We start from the raw sequence: 21,286 nt of genomic DNA, 5'->3' as shown, positions 1-21,286 counted from the left end.
ATTTAGTCTATTCTGCTCCTGGCATGGACAGGCCCTCTGCCTGCTTCTGCAAGCCCAAAGTGGGCAACATGTGCTCATTTTGGGAGCAGCCCAGCAGATCAGCTTGTCCTGCTGTTGCGAAGCCCCAGGATCTCTGTTAGACAGAGCAAAAATTGGTGGGATTTCCCTTCCCACACAGTCTGGTTCCTGGGTCTCTTGGGAAGGCCTGATGTGCATCGTACGACACAGCTGGAACAAACTAAAATAAATAGAGGCTGTACTCTGAGGACTGGGAGCCACAGAGACTTGCTGTTTGTGGTTATAAGTTGAACTGGACTTGCTCTAGGAATTCAGACTTACTTCTCTCTCAGCAGCCCAGAAGAAGGGAGTTGATTAAAGAAGTTGTGAATGCCTAGCCCTGAGGAAGCCCAGTCCTGTGCATTCCTGTAACCTGAGCAACTTTCACTTGAGGCCTCCTTGGTCAGTGCTTCTGTCCTCCAGTCCCATTTAAAGCACTGCCTGACTCGTTTTTGCAGATTAGTCAAAGGGCTGTCCTGCCTACCAAAGGCGCATCCTTCTCAGTGACTAAGAGATGCTGTGAGTGGGATGATACAGCTTCACAGTGAGCCCCAAATGGCTTTGTCCTCTTCTAGTGAATCCACTGGCTATCATGCAAATAGGATGCGAAGAGAAGCAGTGTGTGCCTGTACAGATGCACGAATGACTCAGAACACAGCCCGAAGGGAGAAATAACTAGGGAAGTGAAGGAAATAATGGACTAAAGGAACAGGGGAGAAAAGAGAGCTGTGATCCCAGGGCAGATAGAGGGGACTGGAGAGGAGGTGGAGATGGAGAGGAAACAGGTGGAAGAAGAAATCAGCCAAGAAAGAAACAACTGGAGACATTTCTCTTCTGAGATGACTGGCAGGGTGTGAAGGCGGGTAGAGGCTTTTGCACCAGGAAAGGTGACGAGCATGCTGTGCAAGCAGCAGGGGACTGGTCAATGGTTAGAGGTGTGGGACACAACATGTGCATARCTTACACCAGTCTGATTTTGGAGTCCATATTGCTGGCCACAAAATCAAGTCYACATACGTTGGCTAATACCAAAAACTGGAATGGAAAGCAGACCTGGCTTGAAAAGCCAGGCTCATGGATCAGAGAGGCAGAAGCATCTGTCATGCATCAAACTGTCAAGGTGGCAGCTTTCAAGCTTCAGAGATTTCTTGGGGCCTTCATACTGGGTAATTAGCATTTAAATTCACTGATGTCCCAGCCTGACTTCAGCTTTCCTTGAAAGGTCACCTAATGCCACTGTACTCTGTCTCAGCATTAGTTTTATCTGCTCTGGTGCTTTCTCCTTCATTGTGGCAACCTTGAGATGCTGTGGCTCTGGGAGCAGCAGAAGTATGGCTGTGTGCATGGAAAAGGAGGTGGATCTTGTTTCTTGGGAGAGGCGGTACACCTGAGAAAGAACTGAGAAGCTCTTGCTCTCTTTCCTGGTAGTGTTAACTATTTTGCTTAAAGAGCTGAAACAAAGATGATGGTAAGGCAGGTAGTCCTCTGTCCATTGAAAGGAGGTCTGTATGTGTCAGCTAGCTGGCTTATATATCGTAATTAATGTGCTGATTTGGTTTCCTTTGTTTAATCAGGTTCCGAAGATTCCTAGGATGAGGCTGCTGTGAGGGACTTGCGGATCCCCTGCGTGCTCTGCAGTGCCTACAGATTCCCTGTGGTTCCCTTTCCGGGTGGAATACCGTAGCCGAAGTCACCAGGCAGAATGACAGTTGGATATGTACTGCTGCCCCCTTTCCGGGGGAGGACTTTGCTCTCTGTGCTGCTGCTGGCAGCCTCTGTTCACTGCCACTGGCCCAGCGAGCCGTCGGAAGTGGTACGGGACTGGGAAAACCAGCTGGAGGCCTCCATGCACTCTGTGCTGTCAGACCTCCGAGAGACTGTCCCAGCTGTGGTGGGCATACCAGACAGCTCTGCCATTGTGGGCCGTTTCTTCAGAGTCTCCATCCCAATGGATTTAATTGCTTCCAATGGAGAAATAGTCCAGGTGAGAAATGTCATTCCCTGAGACTCATTTTCAGTCCCCTATCTACAGTTGTATTCTTGCAGGAACTAAGCTAGTCCCCCCACTAGTAGGATGGGTCACAAGGGTTGCTATGAGGCAGCCTTGAGGGTTTTCAGGACTATGGAAGAAGGCTTAAAGAAAATCGGTTTTCTCACCTCATTGCAAAGTTCCTTCCCTCTGCCGTAAAGAAGAGCGGAGACCTCTTTCCTAGGCGATGATTGATCTGGTTTGTTGGCTGTGTTTAAACTGTGAAGTATCCAGCCCCTGGAATGATGGGCACATTGACATGACAAAGAGATGTTGCCTCGGGATCTGGGGAGCAACAAATTCACTGGGACTGCTGCCCTAATACTCAGGGTGTTTGCTTCACTATGGTAACAAAACATTGTGAGATCTTGTTCTGCGAGTAGGGCTCTGGACTGCCTTTGACACAATCTCTCCTGACTGTACCTAGGTCCTCTTGGGAAAGATGGGTACCTTCCTCTTTATCTGACCTACCTCAGTACTACAGACACCTGAAAAACTGAGTTTTGGGTATCAGTCCTGATGGCAAGAAAATGGCAGACTAGCCTGGAAGGAGGGTAGAGACACCTCCAAACACGTTTGTTAACCAACTGCTTGCCTAGGTCATGGAGAGCTCAGAAAATTCTGATTTTAAAAGGAAAAAGAAAATTACCTTCCAGTTTTGGAAAACTTTCCTGGAGAGCAAAATCAAAAAATATTTTTAAAAATCCATTTTTGGAGGGAAAAAAACAACCAAAAAACAACCTTTGTGTTTTAGAAGATCAGAGGGAGATGGAGAACAAGTCAGAAGAAAGTCTGACATCTCTGCTTCTCCTTGAAGGCAGATTTGTTTTAGTTCTGCCTACGGTCATGCAGTTACCTCAATTCAGCTACGTGATCTCACAATCTCCAGGGAGGGCGTCAGGACTACGATATGCCTGTGGTAGACAAAATCTAAAGAATGCATCTGTCAGCAACGGACTCTGTCACGTGGGGAAGAGGAGGGCAGTGGCTGCACCCTGGGGTTAGAGGAGTCAGAGAAGGGGACAGGCAGGCTGGTTTCCCAGTAAGGGCTGTGATGTTTAATTTACTTTAAAGCTAGTGAGACTGGTTAGAAGGAAGGCAGTGGTGGCTGTCCTGCTGTGACCATTGCCAGGTGAGGAGTGCATGCCCGTTTTCTCCGTGCTGGACGCCTATATGCCATTTGACTGCAAGAGTCCACATAAGTATGGTGACCATCATGCAGCCAGGCAGTGAACAGTGTCCTTGAAAGGAACAGACCCTTCAGCTTGAACCTGTAGGAGCAAGAGTTATTCAGGGTCACTGTGCCCCCAGGTTCTACCCCTGCTGCATGGATCTCTGTATGATCTGTGCTGCCACTGGGTCTGGGGGAGCTTTACTCCTTGCTTTGAATTCCCTTGTATTTTGAAAGGAGTTATCAAGATCTTGTGTTACTGAAACAGTAACTTTGKTTTGAAATTTTGTATTGGAGTGGCTTGCTTTGGCGTCCTCTGGCTCCTTTGATGGCAAGAAACTGTTTTTAGTGTTACTGTAATACCACAGCTTCCTCTGTATCCTTTTCCTGGCAAAACAGTCATCCTTGATAGCTACAGTAGCTAAAGGAAAACTATGACATATTATTTCAGCCCCATCTGATACCTTGCAACAAAACTTCTGCAGCCTTGGCGTTGAGGCACGTTTGCTAATATCAACAGATGCTTGAAGAGCTGCAAATGGGCTGTTCTGGAGAAAGACTGGAAGAACAATTGTTGGCTGTATGTAGTTCAGCAAAGGCTGGGAGCGATTTTCATGCTCGTCTGTGGGCTTGCCCAAATGGGAGTTGCATCTGTTCACCTTGAAATTGATTTTAAAAAGTGACGCAGGCTCTTGGGCACTTTTATCAGCCTCGCTGAACCGGTGTATCTAGAAGGTCTCTCCCTCGCAGAGAATGCGGCGTTGGCCACTGAGCGTAGCCAATCCTTTCTGCGGGGATTTGGTTCCTGGCTAATGAGAACTGTGTAGGCAGTTTGGGAGGGCTGGGATGGGTTTTTGCTTTACCAGAAAGTTTTAGGGCAAGTCGCTCTCGTTTCTTTCTTTGGCTGCCTTCTATATCTCAGCCAAAGTGAGCTACTCAGCGGTATAAAAACATATACTTTTGGATATTGCTAACTGCTGTTAATAATTAAAGAATAAGGGCTGTCCCCTTTGAGATGAAGCAGTAGGTCAGAGCTTAGAATGAGGTGTGGTTGCCTATATTCAGTCATCTTAGATAGCTAAGAAATTGGGTATGATCTCATTTAAAAAAAAAAAAAAAAAAAAGATTGTCTCCAGCTACCAAACTCACAGGAGCTCTCCATCTGGAGCCTGAAGAAAGTGATTGCTTCATTTCTAGATAACTCCCAACCAAGCCTAAAAATAATCAGTGGTATTGTGGTGGGGCTTGCCTTGAACCTGACTCTCAGGTCCTCTCCCTGCTTGTTAGCAGATTCCAGCTGACTGTAGACAAAATATTTTTCTGTGCAAACTCGGTTGTGGGATGGTAGCAACGCCAGGCATTTGCAGCTTTGCGGAGGAGTGCCCTCGCAGGCGCGCGCTCCTGCCTGGAGGATGTGGGCTCCGTGCGTAATCACGTACATGCTCCTGGGAACAGAGCTGCGAGTGTTTCCCTGACCCTCCGAATCAGTTTAAGAACAGGTGAGATTGTATGGTTAAGCATAAAAACAAGTTTATTCTAAAGCACTCAGGAAGCTAGTCAAAATGCAAAGATAGACACACAGAAAAGAAGTAAAATAGTAACTACCACATAGCTTAGCTTCAGGATCTCTTCTGTTTTACTTGAAGCTAACTGACAGCATAGCTTTGTGGCTGTTGTAAGTCAGGCCTGGTGATTAGAAACCCCTTTCCTCCACATGTTGTCTTCCTGGATATATCCTCTGAATGGTGGCTGCAGTATGTACACTTGTGCAGACAGAGTGTTGAGGCTCATGTTGGTTCTTGATAAAAGCTAGATGACTTGGAGCAGGATGAGCTTGAGGTGATGCGTTTTGAAGGCCAGTACCCTTACCCTGATTTGTTGTCGTCTTTGCTCTGTCTCCTTATCCTGTTTCTGCCGAAGACATTGCAGAACCTGACCTGTGAAATCTCACAGCAGTCAGGACAGACTCAGTCAGCTAGGTCCTGTTGTTCATGAATTTACCACATTCAGGCCTAAAACTGGTTGGGTTTCCTGTCCCTGCTACTTCTATTTGAAGGCTGCTCCAGAATCAGTCCATTCCGATTAAAAACGCTGCTTCTAGCCCAAATTTAGAGATAGCTAGAAATATTTATATGTGCTGCCCTTTAGCTTAAATATCTCTTCTACCATCATAATATTTACTTCCTTGTATGTTTTATAAGTGACAGGCATATTCCCCTGTCTTGATTTTATTTAGTTAAACAAGCCAATCTCTTTAGTCTTCTCTCATAAAATAAGCTTTCTTTTCCTTTCCTCAGCTTTGCAGCTTTCTGCACCTCTTCCAGTGTGAGTTCATTTTTCTTGAGTTTGCATGGCCACAGCTTTACAAAATATTCTGGATGAGATTTTACCAGAGCCTTGCATAAAGGCATTAAAACTTCCTTTTCTCTGCTATAAATAACCTTGTCTGATATATCCTACAATTGTTTGCTTTTCCATTTCTGCCTTACTTTGGCTCAGACGTCTTGTGATCAGCTGAGGTAACCAGGTCTGTAGGGTGGTTTTTTTTTCTTGTTTCCAAGTGATGAGATTCCAAATGAGAACATTAGCTGAAGTGCACAATTTTTGTGTTACTAAACTTGGTCTCTATTTTAACTCTTAGTCCAGTCTTTAATGTTGTCCTGTTCTTCTTGCATGAAAATCTAAGCCTCCCATCGTCATCTGAGTGACGACACAGACAATCAAAGTGAGGACAGAGCACTAATACCAATAGCACTTTTGTCAGGATTTAGGACAGCAGATATTGCAGTATGCCTGACTCTCCACTTTTATTGCCCAGGAGATGATAACCTGTCACAAATCAGGAAAGCTGACACAGTGTTTGGCCATGAAAGAAGAATCGTACAAAGGTGGGCATTTACAGGGTGATGTACCTGCATCCTGGATTCAGGAACTTGCAATGATCTGACCTGGTGTGGAAGCTGTTGTAGAAAGCCATGGCTAGCTGGTATCTGCTGTCTCCAAGTCTGTGAGAAAGGCTTTTTGACTCTGAGCTATAAATGAGAGGCAGTGGCAGCGTTCTCTCTGGCAGCCTGGTTGCAGAAGGTAGGAGACCTCTGGGCATCAAGTGGCTCCCCAGAAATGCTAAGCAGTGGCACTTAGATCTAAATATTAAATACAGGCACAAAGCAGGCACCTAAAGAACAGTAGCAGTACATTTTCTAACCTTTAGCATTTTTAAGAGTGGTCAGCAAAAGCCAGTGGAGTTGGGGAGCTCTGTCTCTTGCATCCTAGTGTTGCAATGTATTTCACAGAGGAGAAGAGGCAGGTATCACCACAGCAATGCCAGCACTGACAGAATGCCATTTCCTTTGGACTTCAGGAATAAAACCTTCAATTCCCTCCAATATGAGTATACCCACAAGGTATTTGAGTCCTCAAACAGTCTGGTAGCCTAGCTGCATATGTCCACAGTACATAAAGGCATTGTATTTAATAGCTTTTGCTTAAAGATGGGTGTATAAAGTATGTTGGAAGGAAAGAAATTTCCAGTTTGCACTGCCTCCAAAGGCACATTCACTGTGTGAGCTGGTTATTTGCTGTGTCTTTCTTGAAGACTGGTAAAGATGCCTACCCGCTTTCCTCTGGGGAGCACAGTTAGGGCCACCGCTTAGACATGTCACATCAGAAGGGCACCCTGGGTGCCAAGTCTCACCTCCTTGCAATGCCTTCCTCCTCGGATTCATGCTTGCTCTATTGCCATGACACACACTGTAGCCTCCCCTAGGCAGAAGAAAAGAAAAGCTGCCTGGGTCAGAAATGGAGTAGAAGGATGGTCTGCAGATCCAGCCTGAGCGGGGCAGTCCTGTTTGGATATGAAGCCCAACTCACGGTCAGTAGAAAGAAGTAACGATCTGTTCTCCAGGGCGAGGTAACATATTCCAGCTTTCTGCTGGCAATAGGCTATCACATACCGTTAGGACATGCTCATCTAAACACTCCTGAGAAAGTTGTCCCTGCTGACTAGATCTTTAGGAAAGGCGAATGATTCAGGCCTGGGACAGTTCCCAAGTAGATCTGCTGTTCAGGTTCTCTAGCCAAGAAGAAATTTTCGGGTGAGCATGGCTATATCTTCCTGCTCTTGGTTGTCTTGGCTCCCGATCATCATTATTATTATTATTATTATTATTAGGTTTTGAAGTGCGCAGTCTCGCCAAAGCTTTGTCGGGAAGGCAGATAAAACACGTAGCCCCAAGAAACTGTCACTGTGTGCAGACATAGCTGGTGGCAAGGTGATTAGAACGACTGAATTAACTCACCTAGTTGATTTACGTGGTGCATCTATTCAGTGGGTTGCTGGGGTTATTGGAGCATTGGATATTAGTCTGTGCCAAAAAGAGTTGCGCTTTCTGAGTAGGAGCCTGATCTTGACACTTCCAATGGTTGTTCTATTTGCCATCTGGTGAAGTGGCTTTTATTTACCAGGTTTACTCTCATCAGACTTCAGGGACCTTGTTTCATAAACGGGATCTGTAGAGTCTGCAGAGATCGAATTGCGGAAGTCTTGACATTCAGTCTCTGCTGTCAGTGCCGTGCTGCATGTGTCAGTTCCTGCTCTGACTCCAAAGCAGCAATCTGGGGAAAGGGACGGACTTCAGAAACCAGCCTGGAGTACAGGGACACACTGACTTTTATGGAAGAAAAGTGCAAAATGCTGATTTTTCTTTTGTTAATGTCCTTATTCTAGAAATTTTTAACTTAATGTGAACTTCAATAAAGTGGCATTTCTCAAAGGATGAGGATGAGCAAAGAGGACTGCTTGAAGGGCTGGGTGGTCAAGTTGGATGTATTGAAAGGCTCTCTGTGACAAAGCATTTGAGCTTCATCTCTTTCCTGGGGTGCCCATCTTTTAGTCCCTGAAAGTTTAAGGTAAATGTAGCAACTATTTACAGTTGTGTGTGTAGGGCTAAATGGCAATGTCTGGAACAGGTCTAGGCAAAGGATTTCTTGGGCAGGGCTTTGCTTAACTGCAATGTTGCAATCTTAGGAGATAAGATGAGCTGATAAAACTTCTGTTGGGGGGCCGGGGGGGCTGCTTATCTTTTTCCTGCAGCAAGGCAGAGTCAGGGAACTGGCATTTTCAGTGTGCGCTTAGTAACAAGCTCTGAATTTGAAGGAGTGGAAAATGTGACTCAATCTAATTATAAATGAGCTTTTCACAGAGGCTGGGAAGTTCCTTGTTTTGTCCTGCTCCTATGGGCCATTGCCCTGAGCATACGGGGAGACTGGAGAACGGATCGGTAAATGGCGCATAGGAGCGTCCTGTGAACAGGCTGCCCTGAGACTGCTGGATTAGGCTTTTTGCCTTTCCTTGCTGCTCTCTTGAATGCTGGATTTCCAGTAATCTGCTGATTGCAGGAATAAATTGCCAGGGCTGGTTAGCTGTGAGGCAGCAGTACTAAACCCCCAGCACTTGGCATCCCTCTTGTGTGGTATTTTTTGCTTCCCTTTGGCCTTTAGCTTATAAAAAGTCGCACTGAAAGAGGAGACCAACTGAACTTTTTTTTTTTTTGAAGCTGTTTGAGGCTTTTCCCGTCCCGCTCTYGCTCCGCTAACAAGAGAGAAAGCAGGGTGTGGGCAGCCGGCGCCAACCTGAGCCCCTCGCGCGCGCGGGCGGCGCGTTCCCCCTCCAACAATACGGCTAAACAAATCCTTCCAAGCTGGCAGCAGGAACGGATGAAAAGGAGGGTTTCTTGGGACACTCAATGTTTTGTGGTGACCTCCCAGTGAAACAGCTGTTGTGTTCTCTTGCCCAGGCAGAGCGGGGCTCTGAATAGTGCCCTTATAACAAACGCATCTGGAAAAGGAGCGGTCATGGTGGGAGTATGCAAGAACGGCATTCGCTGGGCATAGCTGTTCCAGCGCTCGGCCTTTTTGGTGGCGGAGCCATTTTACCGAGCACAAAGAAGTTGGTTAAACAAAGCGATGTTCTTCAGGCAGTCAGGCTGTGTCAACACAGTGCAGTCACACTCTTGCATCTGCAAAAGGAAGGAGCCACTTTGTGCGCGTGAGGTTTTGTTTGCCTGTTTGATGCCTGGAAAATGCAGATTAGCAGCAGACGTGTAACTCCTCGCTCGGGTTTTTGTAAACATAAAAGTAGAGCAGCTTTGTCGGGTCCTTGAGGAACTGAAATTTGAACTTCAAGTCCAAATGCCAGGACCTCTGATACAGCCTCTGCAACCTTGCTGTCCCTTAGCTCAGCTTTCTAAGCTGAAAGGTTTAATTTTTCTAAGGCAATAGCTTCAATGTACAGAGATACCCAGGAAGAGCTGTGCAGGGTTTCTGCTGTGATGAAAAGAATTGTGGGGTTAGTTTGACAGTCAGCCTATGCTGTGGACAAAGGAAGCAACAATTGCCGGCTGTTCCCAAATAGCTTTCAGTCGTAGCTCTGAACAGAGGTTGTGAGGTCCTGCTGGTAATGAAGGCTTGGGTCGCTGAGGCTGATGTACTTCTGAGAACCGGTGAAGTCTGTTGGCGGTTTTTAGGCTTTCAGGGCAGATATTTCTGCATGAGATGTCCTGGAGCAGCTGATTCACGTCCATGGGTTCCCGTGCGTTTCATCTGAGGTGTGCAGCAGCCATTGGTGTTCAGCTGCAGCAATGCTCAGAAGAGCACTGTCTGCCGATGATACCCATTGGCAGGTATTGCAGGCCCCTCTGCAGGGAAGTGTATGTGCTATGATTCCTGCTTGGTCGCTGTGCCAAGTAAATGCAATTTTCCTATCTTCATGCTGAGATTTCTTTAGTACAGCACTGTGCCTGTGCCTGCTTGTGACACTAACTTGACCCAGGTAACAGAAGGTTTTGAGAGGGGTCTGTCCTCCTTTCGCCACAGTTTTCTGGGCCTTGTGTTTCTAGGCAAGACCTATATGATGTCCTAGTTTGCAGTTTTGCTGTATTTGAGGAAAGGAAGGGGAATATGAGATTGGGGGCACCTTTTTGCATGATCTTGTGGCTGCAGACAGGCTAGCCTCCTTGTCAGGACTTAGCTCAAGGCCAAAGACTAACTGTCGTTCTGGTCTGAGGGCTGACCGTTGCCCACTTGAGCCTGTTGTGTTCTCTGACCTGGTGCAGAGCTCTGCACAGCCTCTGCTGCTGCAGGACCTGCCCAGGGCAGAGGTACCTGGACAGCTTGTCCTCCAAGCACATCACACACCTGGCATCACTGTCTCCATCTTCGTGTTGGCACTGAGAAGAGGAACACACCAGCTCAGACCCACGGGCAGAACTTGGCTGCAAGTTCTGGTTATTTCCTTATGCTCCAGTTTGGCTGTGTTAGGACCAAAAATCATTAGTAGTGCTAGGGCTTCCAGCAAAGTTTGTGGTGGTGCGGATGTGAAATTGGTGTCTTTACCACCATTCTGTCCAGTCTACATGGGACAAGGCAAGGAAACCTGGCTGCCTGCATATCTGGTTTGAGGCTAGGACTGCCTGTTCTTCCTACTGACAGCACTACACTGTGCTGCTGCAGATCAGTCATCTTGAACGGAGTTCAGCTCGCCCTCTATTCAGACTTAGAGAGGGCCCCAATAATGGTATTTTTCATTATTGGCCATGTGTATTAGGATAATACTGAAGGAGCAACCAAGAATAGGAGTCTATTGTACAGTAAATTATCATCAGTAAGTGTACTCTGAATGAAATTACTGGCATGCTGGTCTGTCTCTCAGCAACAGATGGACAAAGGGGGATGACTGGGGCAGTGGAAGGTCTGGCAGAGCTGCAGGAGTATCCACACTCGCCTCCTGCTGAAAAGCAGTTGGGAATTTCTTTTAGGAATGACTTTGAAAGGGTGTAGGAAGCTGCTCTGAGGAATGATTGAGTCCCTGGCTGCTGCTGGTTGTGAAGGGTCTTGCAATATAGTCTGTGAAGATCCCACTCGATGCTTCCCAAGTGCTCACCTCCAGGGCCAGGAGGATTTTACCATGCAGTACCAAAGTGAGACCAGTGGCAGATCCCAAGGTGCATGTCTCCTGGCAAGGGACCTGTTGCTTCCTTTTTGCAGGATTCATTGGGAGGAGGAGGAGGAGGACTAAATACTCAGAGGATTATAGGCAAGAATGTGGTTTTTTTGCTTGGATTCCCTTGGAGGCAGCAGTTTTGCTCACTTCTTGTTTGCTTATCTTTGTTCTGTTGACCTACAGGGCTGTAAGATCTAAGTTTAGAAAACAAATCAAATTGAGCTATCTTCTTTTATGAGCTGGCTGTCTGCAGTTGGCTGGCCTGAAATAACAGGCCACATATATCTAAAAGGACTTTGTGAACAGGGTCTTCAAAACCAGCCAGATCACCGTATGGATTTAAAATTGCAAACACGGCTAATTTCTTAATGGTCTTCAATACACTGCCAGGCTTGTGTAATCTTTAGCTGATAAGCATTCATTTACAATTATGTCAAATAATAGGAACACAAAGACAGCCTTTTTTCTTGAGTAACAGAGGAGGTATTTTGAAACCAGACCCCTTGAGGAAGATGGCAGGGCTTTAGACTTAAGGCTGATATTTATTGTGTACATAGAAAACTGGAAAGCTTTTACATAAAAACTAGAGATCTCAAATCATTGACTATGCATAGCCTTAACAAATACTGTTTGAAGCAATATTTGAAAGAAGTGTTGCTAGAAGAGAGTCCAGGGCTCTTTGCTCTGTGTTTCATACTGCCACAAGCACCCCAGAGAAAGCAGAGTGGGCCAGGCTTAACATCAAAATATCTTAACAGGAGCAACTGCAACCAGGACAAACCCAAGCAAAGGTCTCTGATGGTTAGTGTTCATTTGTGAACAAGTATTTTTATTCAGCCTGAGAGGCTGTAAGGCCAGAATAACTGCTTTGATTATCTAGTCTAATCTTGTGGGGCTCTTCCTTTGTAACGCTTACTTGGATGAATTTTTGCTGGCAGTGCAATAGCTGTGTTTAAAGCAGAGCAGTGGCTTTGAATATTTTTGACTTGTTGACTCCCCAAAATTTCCCAGGGAAGGCACAGACACCTTCACGGGTTTCATGTGTAATACATGTAAATTTGATTATATTAATCGCCTTTTGCAGAACCCTTGCAAATAGTCCATGTATCTTCATAGGCTGAAGACAGCTGAACTAGTTCAGCTCTTCTTGAAACAAGTTTAAGTGGTTTTCTAAATGTTTTGGAGCTATCGCATCCCTGCTAGAATAAGTTGTCCCAATAGGTGATTGCCTGCCCTAGTTTTGTTTTTCAAAAGAGCCTTATTTTTCATCTGAATCTGTCTACCTAAAGTTCGTCATCTAGCACTGGTTCTTAAGAACAGGAGAAGAACCATCCTGAGTCAGATCAGATTCTGGCCTGGTGTCCTGTCTTCAAGAATGACCGTTGGAAGATGCCTAGGGGTGCTTTTCATTAAATATGCTTCAAGAAAAGTGGGAGGCAAGTCTCTCCTTGCCTTTGGCCTTCACCTTCAAGATCCCTGTAGCTACAAGGAGGCACTCGTTCACTGAGCTAGTCTTCCTTGAAGTGGATGGCTGTTATGATCTACAAACCAAAAAGCCAGACCTTTTCCTGCCCTTTCAATGTTGTTCTGGGCTGTGCGAGGTATGGCCCTGCATTCTGGTTTCTGCTCAAAACCTGTGTATGGCTAAATCCCAGACTGATGCGCATGCACTGGAAGAAGCTCTAGGTTAAAAGGTTTTTCAAAGCAGATATATTCAGACTGGCCTGTGCCGCTGCCTCTGTTTGTTTTGCACATAAGGATGGCCACAGTTCCTAAGTTACCATTTGCTGGTTATCAAGCGTACATGTTAGGAGCACACCTGATTGCAGAAAGAATCATCTTGCAATATATGTTTAGAAAGGTAGGATTTGTTTCGTCTCCTGCTTGACTCATGTACAATACTTGGGGAGGAAGACAGCAGCAGCAAACACTGGATCACAGGAAAACTCTGTATTGAGTATGTGATCCTGTAATTAAAGGCTCTTGCAGAGGGCACAGAAGGGGAAGAAGTTATTTCAAGCATAGCCTTTAATTACACTTTTTAGCTTGCATTTAACCACTACTAAGGGTTTTATCCTTCTTGGTTGTGTAAGCCTCAGTAACGCGGTGGCTTTGTCCTGACTGCTTATGACTGTGCTCCTGACTTGTGCTGAGCCCTGTGCAGCCCTGTCCTTCCTCTTCTGCTGTGGGCAGGTTAGTGGCTAATTTTGGCATGAGGCATCCAGAGTGACACAGTCCAGCTCCTCTTAAATTCTAAAATGTAATAGACACTGTCCTGACACCTCAATTTTTAGGGTGTGGTTTTTTGKTTTTTTTTTGAGAAGGGGCACAAATGCAAGTCAGATTCTGGCAGGGCAGGAGGACACTCTGTGTTTGTTCTCTTTTGGGGAGAAATGCCCAAGAAAGGGCAGTTTGGTCCTTTGTTCCTGCAGTAAGCAGGCTTGATTCAGTGTGCCGATCTCGGGTAAAGGCCTCCCTTCTCCTTTGGGCTGTCTGAGGCAAAAGCAGCTTCTGTTCTTGCTGCGGGGAGGGGCAGAAGCAGCAAGTAACATTGCCAAAAACACCGTTTTCTGCCAGACAAATGGGCAAGCAGCAAAGCTGAGTTAAAGGATGTTCACCTCAGGCCCTTGGCTTGGGTGGGATACTTCAGTGCATAGACCCCCGTGGCACAGCTTTCTCCATCTGTTGTAACCAGAAATCTGCTCTCTGACGTTACTTCTTAGGAAGTACAGACTAGAGATGTCCTAACAGCTTTAAACTCTGCTCTATAAACTGATACCAAACATGTGTCTCATGGTGTGGTCTCCAGCTTGTCCAGGCTGGCAGAAAATGGGGCTGATTCTTTGCAGACGAGAAGAATAAGCGTGTTGCCTGGAGGGGGAAGTCTGTGCAGTGGTGACTGAAACTCTCTGCTGCTCTTACACAAAAGCCTTCTAGTGCTGCTCTCACCAAAAGACTTCCGGGTCCCATGTTGTCCTTGCCGATGCATCCTGACAGAGCTGTGTGTTTGACCCTTCAGTAACTACTGTCAGCGTGCTGGAGCCTGCAGCTGGGGAATGGGGGCACCACTGACATGGAAGAGCGCAGATGAGCGAGTGCGAGGCCTGCCTGGCAGTTTTCCCTGCAGCTACATGCACACAGGGCAGTATTGTGAGGGAGACCGCAGCCCTGGAAGGGACCTCTCGGATCCAGGAGATGTCCCTTGCCTTATGCCCACTGCTTCCTGGAACGTGTTTCGTGCATCCAGGCAGCCTGGAAGACTTTCTCCTGCTGATCTCTGCAGAAAGATGTTCCAGAGTCATACTAAAACCTAAGATCTGTCTCAGATTTCCATCTTGCTGTCTCTCTCTCCTTGGTGTTTAGTATACTGACAGCGAACAATCCTGCTCTTTGTTTTTTCTCCCCACCCTTTTGAAGTAGAGGCTCTTTTCTTTGCAGATGAGAAGTGACCTGAGTCACTTGGACGTGGTGCAGCTCTGTGAGTCCTTGTGGAGTGCCTTTAATGTAGCTGTTACGCTGCCTAAATCTTGCCTGCATTCGGAGGGATGGGGAAAGATACTGAGAAGTCCACCTTCCAACTCGCAGTCTACCAAGCCCTGTAGTAACAGGCACTGCTCTTATTCTGTATATCCTAGGGGCTTTTCAGAGCAGGGACCTGCAATTAGACAGCTCCAGTAAGTCTGGCCCTGTCTCTTTACCCACTGTCAGATCACAAGGGCACTCGTATGAGTCAAGTTATGTTATGAAGCTCCTTGTCCAGCTTTGCTTTCAGATAAATTATGAAATATGTATGAGCTTTATGGAATTGCAGAGTAACTAAAACATCCTTTCATGAGCAGAACATAATCACAGCTCTGCATTGGACTGCAGCAAGCCACCTCCAGGCTGGGAGATCCAAACACGTCAGGCTGTGGGAGCCTCTTGCACTGCAGAAAGCAGGCAGACCTTGCTCTCTCACGTGGCTATTTAAAAGCAAAACAGGAGCAACTAAAACTTTGCATMGCTGGTCAGCTTTTCTCACTGAACTCTAGGATGGACCTTCCTAGATGGATGGGGGTGTTAAGGTGCTGTATGTGCTGCATGGGTAGGGGGCTTGCTGTAAGTTGTAGCAAGTCCTCAGGGTTTATCAATACTGGCTGCTAAATGTGGCTCCACGGTACCCAAAAACTGTTTCTTCTGGGTGTGGGGAAGTGCCTCCTGGTGAACTCTGGAAAGCATGTCTGCAACAGGCGGTGCACAAGACCCTGCAAACTTGCTTCCCTCCTGCCTCCAGCTCCTGCCCTGCAGGATTAGTTGGGAGAAGCAGCAGTGAATTAACTGGGAAGAGCTTTAGAAATGCCTCTGAGCTCATTTTGCAGTGAAGCTCAGGTTACTTGCTTTGGGGCATGTACAGGAGGGGCCATCTCAGGGAAGCATCAGATCCTGCTGCATTGGCAGCATTGCCCGCTTCCACCTTGCAGCATGAGTGACTGTAGCAGAAACAGACGTCAGCTGCTGGGACCTGGGGAGGCTTGGGATGCATGTATCTGCCCTGGGCTGTAGCCAAGGGCAGGCAAGTGCCACTGCTTGCTTCGGCCCTACAGCAGCAAGCAGGAACGCCCCAGGAATAGATGTGTGGCTCTCCCTTGCATGGCGGGGAGGCGAGCGCCTTGGCGGGTTTTCAGGCTGTCAGCTGTGCAAGTGACAAATGGCTTTGGGGAAAGCAGAGGTCCTGTAACATGCGGTGGCCAGCAGAACAAGACATGCTGACTTGCTGGCTGACATTTCAGAGTAAAGCTGGGCCTTCTCTAGCTGAGCAAAAGGGCCATGAGACCTTTCAGAGAGTGGCTGGACCGGTGCTTGCTGAGAAGGTGACATGTGGTCAAAGCAGGAGGGCTCAGAAAGGCGATGGTGAAAACCCAGTGGAAAACGAATGAATAAATTGAGAAGGGGAGGCAGCTGGTGAGGTTATCTCTGACTCGCTCCTCCTCTTCAGCATATGGAAATCCCAGCTTTGCTTACATTTCTCCTTCAGTTAGACTGCACAGTCCCAAGCAAAAGCTCGTGTTCTTGAATAAGGTTCCAATCATCCGTGCCACAAGTCACATTAAAAAAAAAATCTTGCTGTTGACCTTAAGCATGTAGTTAAATAGTATGTTTAAGACCTGAGGTACCTGCAGTCCAGGCCAAAGCAGCCTGTTGTTTCTAGTCTGCAAGATCAAGTAATTATGTGAAAGTCAAATCCTTTAAAATTTGTTAGYTCTCAGTATAAATACTGACTTGCGCACTGTCCTGGCTGATGCTTGCAGTGTTGGCATGAGCCAGGGCTGGCTGCAGCAGCCAGGTGATCCCTCAGCACCAGTCCGTGCTCCCGTGTCCCTGCCTGTCTGTGCTGGCTGTCGTAGCACTGCTGCTGGGGTGCGGGGTGCCACATGCCCTGTGTTTGAGAGACGTTTGCTGCCTGCCTTAGACCCTTGGTTTGCTATTTCTCAAAGAGCTGAGCAGCTCTTAGAAATTTGTTTCTTATTGAGAGCTCATAAGCTACGAAGAGGCGAGGGACAGTGAGCTATAGTTTTGTACCAGCTTCAGATGGTCCAGATGTGGGCAGCTACAGTGGTGCCCCCACCGTCACCACCTCCTGCCACCTCACTGAGGCTTGTCTGGACCCTGTGGGAGCTGTCCCCTCCGGCTTGGCAGGGCTGGCACCCTGGCCTGGCTCCTGGGGAAGGTGGACGGGCCCCAGCCCAGATGCGAGAGATGAAGTACAACGGCAGCTGTGCCAGCTCAGAGCAGCTTTGGCATTGTGGAATTGCAGCCTTGGCAGCTCAAGTGTGGAGGTTGCCCTAAGAGGAGGGAGCTGTAGCCTCCTTCAAGGAAATCTTCAATAAACCGTTTTCTGTAAGCAATCCTTGCTAGTCTGTAGGGGATCCCAGAAAGGAGGAGACTTGAGAGATGCATGGTGCCTGGAAAGAAGAATCAAAGTTGCATGGTGCTGCTTGAAGGACTTTGCTAACTGCTGCCCCCAGCTGTCCCCTCTGGCCCTCTTCTGAGCACCAGCCCTGGCCTGGCCTTGACCTTTCCTGAGCTAATTCAGTCCATTAGCCAGCAGAAAATTAGCAGAAAGCATACATTTTGACAAGCTGTTAGGGTGAATTGATTTGCACAGTGTAGCAAGGTGAGGAAGGAGGTGGGACGGCAGGGGTGGGAGAGAGAAGAAAGAGGAGTGCAGCCCTTTTCAACAGTGCTGAGCTGTTAGATCAGCTTGACCGTATCATGTAACTTCACCCTCAGCTTCATAGCTGTCCCTGGGTCTTAAATTGCCCTTCTGCCCTCAGAGAAAATGAATCGCTTGTGCTTAGTAGTTGTGCAACAAGTGTTAGAGGGCTGGCACCCTGCAGGCAAGAGACCTTTGCAGAACTTCACTAGCTGCCTCTTCTTAGCAGGCTTCTTAAGCCTTTTGGGACAGGTGCACGCAACAAAAGCAGTCTTTGTCACTGTGCTGAGACAGAGACATGCTGCCCTGTTCTGGCCAGGGTGTTCCTTCCTCAGTTGTTACACTTCAGATTTTTTTTTGTTCAGATCCTTTAAACTAAATGTTATTGTCAGTAGAATCAGTCCTAATGCCCTACTTCTAAAAGCATCTTCTTCTGTCTCTCGTTTTCGATAGATATCTGAAGCTGGGAAGGATTCCTTGCCTTCATGGTTACACTGGAACGCGGAGAGCAGCTCGCTGGAAGGCCTGCCCCTTGACACGGACAAGGGCGTCCACTACATCTCGGTGACCACACTGCAACTCTTCCCGAATGGGAGCCATGTGCCACAGACAGCAAACGTGTTCTCCGTTGAGGTCCGCCAAGAAGACCACAACGAGCCTCAGTCCGTGCGAGTGGCTGTCCAAGACATGGGTGATGCAGTGCCATTTGTGTGTGGTGCTGAAGAGCCAGTCACCATCCTGACTGTCATTTTGGATGCTGACTTAACAAAAATGACACCAAAGCAGAGGATTGAACTTTTAAACAGAATGAGAAGCTTCTCGGAGGTGGAACTTCATAACATGAAGTTGGTTCCTGTTGTAAATAACAGACTCTTTGATATGTCTGCCTTCATGGCAGGACCAGGAAATGCAAAGAAGGTGGTGGAAAATGGGGCCTTACTCTCATGGAAACTGGGATGTTCTCTGAGCCAAAACAGCGTCCCCAACATCAGCAATGTTGAGGCTCCAGCTAAAGAAGGGACCATGTCTGCCCGCCTTGGCTACCCTGTTGTTGGCTGGCACATTGCTAACAAGAAACCTCATCTCCCAAAGAGGATGCGGCGGCAGATCAATGCGACCCCTACGCCTTTGACTGCCATCGGGCCACCCACCACTGCTGCCCAAGAACCACCGACAAGGATCGTCCCTACCCCGACGTCGCCTGCCATTGCGCCTCCCACAGAGACAACAGCTCCCCCCGTCAGGGAGCCCATACCACTGCCAAGGAAGCCTACAGTCACCATCAGAACAAGGGGCCCAATAGTCCAGACACCCACTCTGGGACCGATTCAGCCAACCAAGGTCGTAGAAGCTACTGGCACAGCCTCTGTGCCTATTCGCCCCACGATGCCTGGGTTCGTAGAGCCCACTGCTGTGATTACACCACCTACAACCACCACCAAGAAACCAAGAGTCTCCACTCTGAAGCCAGCCACACCATCCACAACAGATTCTTCTACGGCGACAACACGAAGGCCTACTCGAAGACCTAAAACCCCGCGGCCTACAAAGCCTCCTAGCACAACCAGATCCCCGATCACTAAGCTGACAACTGCCTCCCCACCGAGCCGTGTACGCACCACAGCTAGTGGGATTCCCCGGCCGTGGGAGCCAAATGAGCCGCCCAAGCTGACAAACCATATTGACAGGGTTGATGCATGGGAGGGCACTTACTTTGAGGTTAAAATACCATCTGATACCTTCTATGACAAGGAAGATACCACCACTGACAAACTGCAGCTGACCCTGAAGCTGAAAGAGCAGCAAATGGTAGAGGAGAATTCGTGGGTCCAGTTCAACAGCACTAGTCAGCTCATGTACGGCATGCCAGACCATAACCACATAGGGAAACATGAGTATTTCATGTACGCAACTGACAAAGGTGGGCTTTTTGCTGTGGATGCTTTCGAAATCCACGTGCACAAACGGCCGCATGGGGACAAGTCTCCAGTGAAGTTCAAAGCTAGGCTGGAAGGAGACCACAATGCAGTGGTGAATGACATCAATAAGAAGATTATGCTGGTGAAGAAGCTGGCTCTGGCATTTGGTGACAGAAACAGCAGCACCATCACCGTGCAGGACATCGCTAAAGGCTCCATCATAGTGGAATGGACAAACAACACCCTGCCCCTTGACCCCTGCCCCCGGGAGCAGATCCGGACTTTGAGCAAAAGAATTGCGGATGACTCTGGTGGCCCAAGCCCAGCTTTCACAAATGTCCTACAGCCTGAGTTCAAGCCTTTGAATGTATCGGTTGTTGGCTCTGGCAGCTGCAGGCACATTCAGTTTATCCCCGTGACGAAGGACGGGAGGGTGATCTCGGAGGCGACGCCGACGGTGGCAGCCGGCAAAGACCCTGAGAAGAGCAGTGAGGACGATGTGTACTTGCACACCGTCATCCCTGCCGTGGTGGTGGCGGCCATCCTCCTCGTGGCCGGCATCATTGCTATGATCTGCTACCGCAAGAAGAGGAAAGGGAAGCTCACCATCGAAGACCAGGCCACCTTCATAAAGAAAGGTGTGCCCATCATCTTTGCTGATGAGCTGGACGACTCCAAGCCTCCGCCATCTTCCAGCATGCCCCTCATCCTCCAGGAGGAGAAAGCCCCGCTGCCCCCTCCCGAATACCCCAACCAGAGCATGCCGGAGACCACACCGCTCAACCAGGACACCATCGGGGAGTACACGCCACTGCGCGATGAGGACCCCAATGCGCCGCCCTACCAGCCACCCCCACCCTTCACTGCACCCATGGAGGGGAAAGGCTCCCGCCCGAAGAACATGACCCCTTACAGGTCCCCACCGCCCTATGTCCCCCCTTAACAAATGGGAGACTCTCGGTGGAGAAGGGGCCTCTAGTTCCACGCCAGTGCTGTCTGTGGGCCTGCAGCCCCCTCGCCAACCAGGAACCGACACTCGAAATCCCAGCCCGGTCCCGAGCAGGCCCTGCCTGGCTGCGTCCACTACACCAGAGTGCTTGTGGAACTTGGGGGACACTTGTTTTATTTTTGCCTAACAAGCTTTTATTTTATTTTATTCATAGAAAAAATCTTGGCTCAAAAATGTATTTCTGGCGGCAGGCTTCTCGATGTGGCCGGGGACCGGTGCAGAGGGCGAGGGCGGGAGGGACAGACGAGCAGGCAGCACTGGGGTAGCACTCTGGGTCTCCGCTGTTTGCCTTTAACACTAACTGTACTGTTTTTTTCTATTCACGTGTGTCTAGCTACAGGACGTAACATGAAAGGTAGCCTAAAAATAATTAAATTCAAGGGACTTTCTGAAGTCAATGTTTAAGTTTTTACATTTAATCTGCTGTTTACCTAAACTTGTATGTATAGTTTTGGGGACAAGGGAGGGAAGTGCTATGCTAAAAATAAGCTCCAGGGGTGTTTCAGGCCTAGTTATAGGGTGGACCTAGAGGACAGACTATTGGTGGGGGGGAGGTTGGTTTCTTTTTTTCTCTTTTTAATTTTGTTTTGTTTTAATCCAAGAAATCCTATTTCTCTCATGCATCATAAAATAGCCATCAGTTTAGTCAGACTGGCTTGGGGTACCTTCTGCTAAGTGTAGGGGCAGCTGCCTGCGTCTCGGGATGCTCTCGCTGTCCCGCGGGCAGCTCCGCGCTTGGGGAGAGGAGCTTGGAGGAAGCTCCGGGGGCTCCACGAGCAGGGCCGTGCGCCAGGGCACCCGCAGAGCRCAGGGCGCTGCCAGCAACTGGAGACAGGCTCTGCGCTGCACCGACTTCTCCCTTTCAACAGTGAAGGTTGCAATGGGTTTGGGTGGGGTTTTCCTTTTTTT

General features: G+C 48.2%; 1 protein-coding gene across 2 annotated transcripts in view; it reads left to right on the top strand.

Moving 5' to 3' along the window:
- The window catches only part of DAG1 (dystroglycan 1), a 58,318-nt gene extending 37,548 nt beyond the window's left edge, over positions 1–20,770 (top strand). For both annotated transcript variants that reach the window (XM_026054996.1, XM_026054997.1), the window contains exons 3-4: positions 1,632–2,041; positions 17,903–20,770. In XM_026054996.1, the coding sequence (XP_025910781.1) occupies positions 1,760–2,041; positions 17,903–20,311 (2,691 nt within the window). In that variant the 5' untranslated portion in view covers positions 1,632–1,759 and the 3' untranslated portion in view covers positions 20,312–20,770. The remainder of the gene's footprint in view (positions 1–1,631; positions 2,042–17,902) is intronic.
- Positions 20,771–21,286: the final 516 nt, after the last annotated feature.

The sequence above is a fragment of the Apteryx rowi genome, unplaced genomic scaffold, assembly GCF_003343035.1.
Source record: "Apteryx rowi isolate R43461 unplaced genomic scaffold, aptRow1 scaffold_98, whole genome shotgun sequence".
In the NCBI taxonomy this organism is placed as follows: Eukaryota; Metazoa; Chordata; class Aves; order Apterygiformes; family Apterygidae; genus Apteryx; species Apteryx rowi.
The sequence above is the reverse complement of the archived record's forward strand: the minus strand, read 5'-3'. Positions and strand labels throughout refer to the sequence as shown.